Source organism: Hyperoodon ampullatus (genome assembly GCF_949752795.1).
Source record: "Hyperoodon ampullatus genome assembly, chromosome: 10".
In the NCBI taxonomy this organism is placed as follows: domain Eukaryota; kingdom Metazoa; phylum Chordata; class Mammalia; order Artiodactyla; family Ziphiidae; genus Hyperoodon; species Hyperoodon ampullatus.
The window spans coordinates 81,823,750-81,831,497 of record NC_136923.1 but is presented as its reverse complement, the minus strand read 5'-3'; the positions used below and the strand labels follow the sequence as shown (position 1 = coordinate 81,831,497).

The window sequence follows — 7,748 nt, the reverse complement described above, 5'->3', positions numbered from 1 at the left end:
GGTTTCTGAATGTGGTCTACATTCTGCCAGTGAAACTTAGGCTTGTGAGATTCGGGAAGCAGAGACAGGCTGAAGGTTTCTCAGGTCGTGGATACAAGGGTTCACAGACAGGGGTCTTGTGTTGGCAGCATCCTTGTGTTCCCAAGACATTCCTTCCCCCTGAGTTCTAGAGGAGCCATGATGTCAGCAGTGGCTCCTACAGGTCCCTCCCTCTTAAAGTTAGGGGCCTGTACTGACTTGTGCTCCTCCAGGCTTCCAACAGTTTTGAGGTATAATTCCCTATAATAGAGTAGAATTGTAATAAATAATCCCATTTAGGGTGTCCTCAGGGATTTCTATTTCCTGAATGAACTCTGACTAGTACAGAGGGTCCTCGCCTTTTAATGTTACCGAGACAACCTCATTCAGGTGCCCTCAGAAATTCCCTCAAACACACAGGAAGTTAGAGGTCAGGAGAAAACAGGGAACCATGATTAATGTCCAAATAGAAACTTTTTTCTCATCACAGAGAAAGGGAACTCAAAGTCTATTCTAAAGACTCCCCAGTTTAGTAATCTCATGAGGAGAACCAATCAGTGTTTTAGGACTAAACGACATCATAAGTTGCTGAGCAACATCTTGGGTTGAAGGTGCTCTTACAACATGTAGAACACAGAGACATATATAGTCTCTGAGTTTACTGTACATATATTGAGCATCTTGTAAGAACAAGGCATTATGGCAGCTAGCAAAGGGCAAGCACAGAAAAATTATATTGGTTAAGTGTGATTAGAGGAGGTTAGGATAGAGGAGATGACAAACCTAAATTATAGGATCAGACTCTCAGTAGAGACTGATGTAGAAGTCTCCTCTGGCCCATTCCAGTGCCTCCAGGAAACACAATCCTCAACAATTTTAGGGCAGAACTGTGTGTGCGTCCTCCCAGGCATCCAGAAGTCAGTATCAGAGGATGTTCAAAGCCCTTAGATACCAGTTTCCCTGGTGACGCAGTGGTTGAGAGTCTGCCTGCCGATGCAGGGGACACGGGTTCGTGCCCTGGCCCAGGAAGATCCCATGTGCCACGGAACGACTGGGCCCATGAGCCATGGCCGCTGAGCCTGCGCATCCGGAGCCTGTGCTCTGCAACGGGAGAGGCCACAACAGTGAGAGGCCCGCATACCGGAAAAGAATTAAAAAAAAAAAAAAAAAAAAAGCCCTTAGATACAATCCGAAAATCAGCCATGTGTAGAGTCTTGGCTCTTCTGAACTGGGGGAGGAATAGTAGGGCAGGATGAGACCTCAGCAGTGTAGAAAATAAGTAACCATGAACCCTAAGTATATGTGTCATGACTGATCTTCAAGAGTAAACTCACCATCTCATGAGCTGCCGCACTGCCAGGTCTCTCCTCCTTGGAAGTATTTGGATTCCAGCCCTTTCTAGGGTTGGTGTAACACTTTCCTTTCTATTTTGCTATATTTTCAAAAAATGAGCGTCCATCAACATGTGCTAACTTTCAGCATTCTCAACAGTGAACATCAAGATAAATTCTTTGAATCAGAACTTTCATCATGAGGAAGTAATGGTAAAGCCCTCCTACAGGTTATTATCTCTAGTCTTCCAGGTAAAATAAGCTCTGCCCCATTTACTCTCTCTCAGGAAAGGTATGTGCCCAAAAGTCTTTTCCAATCTCAGGACATATTTAAGGTAATGGGAATTAGGAATAGGATTTCCCCTTTCCAGTCTACTATCTCCAGTAACCACTACCTATGTTCCAAGGTGTAGCTTTCCATACATCTCCAGCCTTGGGAGTGTTGGAACTCAGAGTTTCTCTTCTGATGTTCTCCTGAACTGTCAGGGATCCCAAACTCTTGGGCAGTGTTTGCCCCCTTGGAGTCTAGGACACTGGAGGGAGCCTGAAGCAGTAAGAGGTGCCTTAAGGGCAGCTCTGTCACCCAACACTGCCAAGATTCCGGCATTCCTCATAGCCTGACCATTTACCTTCTTTTTAGATGAACTACTGTCCCTTAAATAAATTCCCCGGCTGTCACAGCACAGAGGCATGATCTGCCACTAACTCTCATCTTAGGATATTTCCATTGATTCTATTCTCACTAATGTGCTTCAGGCAGATCCATTGCTGGCACTTGGATTGGGATGAAAGAATCTCTGAGTGATTGCCCATCATTCTTGAAAACTCGATTTTTTTGTTTGGTTGTGAGTTTGTTTGATTGATTAAGAAGTTCCTTTTCATCTAATAAAGCATCACCTTTCCTGGACCCTTTGCAAAAGTCCACCCCTTAGCAACAGCAGTGTCATCTCAAACGATTTTTCTGATTGGCTGCAGCTCAACTGATTTTAAATTTTAATCAGACTCTGACACCCTACATTCTCTTTACTTGTATTCCAGTCTGTTGTGACCCACCTTGAGCTCTACTGTCCCTCATCGAGACACCTAAAAGGAAAATGGCCATAATTGGAGTCCCAATACCAGGATTTTTCATCACTCTCCTGATAAGCCTTCAGGAATCATGGGCTATCACAGGTAAGTGCTGAAAGAATCAAAAGTAGGGATATATAAGTTCTGAGAGCATCAGAGAAGTGAATTGTGGACATTTGAAAGACAATCCTTGGAGTGAAAAAGAAGAGTGACAGGTATTTTCTGGGTCTAACTCTAACATTATAATAAATTGTAGTTAGAAGAGTTCTCTGCTCACCAGCAATTGAAGTAAAATTTAGATTAGAGAAGCAAAACTGAATTGTGTACTGATCAATACTATTGACTTTGATATAAGCCAAACTTTCAGGGAAATATTTTCTGACAGGCATTAACAAGATATCTTTCTGCTCTTTAACTTTTCATTCCTGGAAAATTAGTAAAAATTAAAAACCTCATGTAATTTCTTTTTCTTTTTTTTTTTTTTTTTGCGGTACATGGGCCTCTCACTGTTCTGGCCTCTCCCGTTGCGGGGCACAGGCTCCGGACGCGCAGGCTCAGGGGCCATGGCTCACGGGCCCAGCTGCTCCACGGCATGTGGGATCTTCCCGGACCGGGGCATGAACCCGTGTCCCCTGCATCGCGGACTCTCAACCACTGCACCACCAGGGAAGCCCCCCTCATGTAATTTCATGAGGATTAAATCAGAAAAAAATATGAGATTTCTTGGCATCTGTTCTTAACTATTTTTGCCACGGTAGCTATCTTTTGGCCTGTCAATTCTGTCAGCCTATTTGGAGCACAGACATTATACTAAAGATCACTAGAAAGGAAAATCACCAAAAAGCAACCATTCACCCAAGGGAGGGGGAAGGGCAGGCATGCTGATATGAATTGCATTTAATTTACTGTCTCTTGGGACGGTGAAAACCCCAATTACAGTGGATCTTAAAAGAATCTTTGGTCGCTGTAACTTAGTAATATTCTTAAGAGAGTAGAAAAATGAGTAAGGAAGTGAAGTGTCTGATATTACTCTCTACCATCTCCAGAGCAAATATTGTGCCGTTGTGAAGGTGTATTGTGAAAAAACATTCTTCGCCCAGAGTGACCCCCAAAGAAGGTGGCAGGTAGACTGGAAATAAGTAAAGTAATAACATAGCTCCAAGACCCATGATGACAGTGTAGGTTTCTATTGCCCAGAAAGAGCCACATACAAGGATGCCTTCCAGCAAAGATAACTTCCCTTGTAGCTAAAAGAGGAAGTTAGAATGTGTGTGTGTGTGTGTGTGTGTGTGTGTGTGGGTGTGTAGCTGCAAATGCTAAATAAATCCCTAGGTTTATCAATATACAGTCAGATTTTAAAACCCACCGCTCATTTACATGCACCACAGAGGCAGCATACTCTTCAATTGTAGCTTTCTTATTTCAAGTCCATTATTCCCTTGGTGTAGATTATTCTCACTATCAACCATAATAGAATATGTCCCTAATGATAGTCTCAATCTAAAGATCTTTAATATGCAAGGGAATGTTGGTGAGGTCAATCCAAATAAAATACTCCCCTCAGAGGGATGCAGGGTGTGGGTGTGGATACAGGAAAGTGAGTACTCTACGATGCTACAAGGTCTCAAACTTAATTATTTGGGTACCACAATCTCCAGTCATATATTCCATGGGTCTGGCCCTTAAACATAAAGCAGTTTCTGATGCTAAAGTACTTGTTGTAATCCCAATGATATACTAAGAAATTACTTAAAACTAGTCTCATTTCATCTTAAAAACAAACCCAACATAGAAGCAAAACCACAGTAGAATATAATGGGAAAACTACATATAAATAGATAAAGTAATCTACTCAAGATCACTAGGTAGCTGAATGAGAATTCGAGATTTAATTTGATTCCAGAGTTCAAACCCAACCTTTTAAACATTGTTTCTCTCTTCTTAGAGTTATGGTGCTCTGAGACATGCCCTGCGATTCTGGCTTAAATTATTTAATTCCTAGATCAAGAGAGTGAGAGAACATTTCTCTTTTAGGGGCTACTGCTGAAATTCTAAAGAGGGAATCCTTTCTCAGGCAGTAACATAGAGCCAAACAAAAGCTTCACGAGACTCTAGTTTTTCAGCCCTCATTTCCTCAATCCACACTCTCTACATTGAACCTTTGCTTGTCCACTCCCAGCTCTGTTGAACACGAATGTCCTTCACCCAGGCCTCATCTTCCCACTCATCCCTACTCTCCATCACTCCTCCTTTCCACTTGGCCCTCTCTTTCCACTACCCCTGCCCACATGTGTGTGTCTCACATGCTGGGTTCTTCTTCAACTCTCTCTCCTGGTTCCCACCCTAATTCCCTTTCTTGTCTTTTCAGAGGATCATGTGATCATCCAGGCTGAGTTCTCTCTGGCCCCTGACCCATCAGGCGAGTTTATGTTTGACTTTGATGGTGATGAGATTTTCCACGTGGATATAGAAAAGAAGGAGACAGTGTGGCGGCTTAAAGAATTTGGAAATTTTGCCAGCTTTCAGGCTCAGGGTGCATTGGCCAATATTGCTGTGGGAAAAGCCAACCTGGACATCATGATAAAGCGCTCCAACCACACCCCAAACACCAATGGTACCTCTCTCTGCTGCACTCCTAGGCTTGGGAATTGTAGCTTTAAATAGATACTTCAGCTCTTTGTGTTATGTTACTGTGACTGCCTTTCCCTCCCAGGGACCTGTTCTTGCCATATGCAAGCTCCAAATTCTCATGCCACCAGCCCAAGAACTTTATGAGTTTGTTCCTTTCTTGATGTGCTCACATCTCGTCTCTAGCATCCACAGTCTCTCATAAAGTCATTGCCCTGAATCCATGCTGGGGGAGCCAGGAATGAGGTCCTTGTGTATCTTACACCTCAATGTTGGTTCCCGTTCATGGGGGAGGGTATCAGAGCTGGTTATCTGAGACCATGACACAGATTCTCAGGGCACAGTTTCAATTGCTCTTTCATCCTTGGTGGGAGGGAGAAGGGCAGGGCTAAGCAGGGAAGGCTAATTTCTGTCACCTGTCCCCCAGTACCTCCAGAAGTGACTGTGCTCTCAAACACCCCTGTGGAACTGGGAGAGCCCAACATCCTCATCTGTTTCATCGACAAGTTTTCTCCACCAGTGATCAATGTCACGTGGCTTCAAAATGGCAAACCTGTCACCACAGGAGTGTCAGAGACAGTCTTCCTGCCCAGGAATGACCACCTTTTCCGCAAGTTTCACTACCTCCCCTTCGTGCCCTCAGCCGAGGATGTCTATGACTGCAAGGTGGAGCACTGGGGTTTGGAGGAGCCTCTTCTCAAGCACTGGGGTGAGAACCATCCTTCAATCTCCTGTATTTTACGGTTTTCTCCTGTGATGCATGTGTCTGGCCCTTTGGGGCCACAAGTCCCCTAACTGTTTCATAACAACTGCTCCAATTCCTGTTCCTGGTCTCCCATTGCTCAGCTTTCCCCACTTCTAATCTGTAATTCCCTTAATACGTCATCCTGTCTTCCTCTTATTTAGTTGATGAAAAAATATTCTTTTGACTAAGTACCCTATATTTGGTCCTAAGTGCTGCTTCCTACCACATGCATTACTTCTGTACTCTGATTTATTTTTCCCCAGAGTATGAAGCTCCAACCCCCCTCCCAGAGACCACAGAGAACGCGGTGTGTGCCCTGGGCCTGGTTGTGGCTCTGGTGGGCATCACTGTTGGGACCATCTTCATCATCAAGGGTGTACGCAAAGGCAACACTGTTGAACGCCGAGGGCCTCTGTGAGACACCTGCAGGTGGGTTTGATGTGGTCAGAGGAAGACATATATGGAATGATCCAGAGGAAGGAAACAGAGTGAGGGAAAGGACATGTGATGCCTTTAAGGGAAAACAAGTGCAAAAGTCATGGCCCTTGATTTATCTTTGCTGGACAAAATCAGACATTGCTGTCATCTGATATTCCAAAGCCTCACAGTCCTATGCCCCTTTCCATACATGTGCCCCTAAAACCACACCTCCTGTCTTAGAACTTATCTCCAGTACCTAAAATAATTGTTTCACATTAGAATACTGAGTCCTGTGATCTGGGAAATTCAACTTCAAGATTAAGACTCTTCCTGGTTTATATTTCCTGAGCAGGATATCTGTTCTGAAGCATTTCCAGAGCTTCACTCTTTGGGGTTTAGGGTAGATTCATTGTATGAAGTGGGAATCTCTTGGAGGCCAAAGCCTGTTTTTGCCCCTCCATTCTGAAAAATAGTGTCAGAAGGTCTAAGAGAAAGTAAAGCATGGTCTGCTCATTCATGCTTACTTGGAAGGTTTGAAAGGTTGTGTTTACAACAGGTCACACAAATACTAAGAGACTGTTCCAAAGTCAAAGGATTAAAGGTGAAGAGGAAGGAATCTGAAGGTGAGAGCTCAAAATATTCATCTTAAACTCTATAGTAACTGTGTGTGTCCTGCTACAGGTAATGGACTTCGTTAAAGAGAAGATCGGTGAAGATATTTCTGCTTTAATAGCTTTACAAACCTGGCAGTACTCCGATTGTTCACCTCAGTGACAGCAACCATCCTTCAGCACTTCCCAACCCTTTAGCTACTCTAAGAGTAAAGACGCCTTCTACAATCTCCAAATTCTAATGTCTAGTTATTCCCTGTCTATTGCTCCTTCTTGTATTGGCTTTCCCTCCATTTTCCACTGTCTCTTTATTATCACCATGTAATGCCTTTGGAATAGAGCCCATAGGATCTTTTCTCTGCTATGGAACCTTTTGAATCTTCTATGGGCTATCTCTTGTATACTTATTATTTGGAGTTTCTTCTGACTGCAATTGTGATTTTTCTGAATACAATAAACTTTGAGTGGGTCTTAAGTGGAGTTTTTGGTATCTGAGCCAATTCTTCATGGTGGCTGGGGAGTATATGTGATCCTTTTATCCTGAAATGTCTGAATGTTAAATGTATCTTATAGGCTCTGTAGTTAATCAGAAATAGCCCGGTTCATTAGGACCCAAGTCTCAGAGGATCTTCCAGCAATCCAGTTGCTGTGGTCTGGTCCGCATATAGAAAACGCTAGAGTAGGGTTTATTTGTTGAGAGATGACTTAGCAACATGTTCATAATCTGGTTTGGATTCTTAAGCCTCCAAATCAATGAGATATCTGGATCTTCAGAAGAGTGAATCTTAAATCCTAAGGAAGACTTCTGATAATGGATGAGACAGATGGTGGGGAACAGATGGTGGTGGAGCGGTGAGCAGAATAGAAGAGCCTTCATATACATAACAGGATTTCCAAATCAACACCACACATTTTAGACTTAAGGAG

The 7,748-nt window shown here is 43.4% G+C and overlaps 1 protein-coding gene across 1 annotated transcript; it reads left to right on the top strand.

Moving 5' to 3' along the window:
- Window positions 1-2,443: 2,443 nt before the first annotated feature.
- LOC307059808 (HLA class II histocompatibility antigen, DR alpha chain) lies at window positions 2,444-7,301 on the top strand (the record flags this gene model as incomplete). Its single annotated transcript, XM_079714045.1, has 5 exons — window positions 2,444-2,522; window positions 4,786-5,031; window positions 5,473-5,754; window positions 6,054-6,219; window positions 6,892-7,301. The coding sequence occupies 4 exons, from the start codon at window positions 2,444-2,446 to the stop codon at window positions 6,206-6,208; spliced, it is 762 nt and encodes a 253-aa protein (XP_079570171.1). The 3' UTR covers window positions 6,209-6,219; window positions 6,892-7,301.
- Window positions 7,302-7,748: the final 447 nt, after the last annotated feature.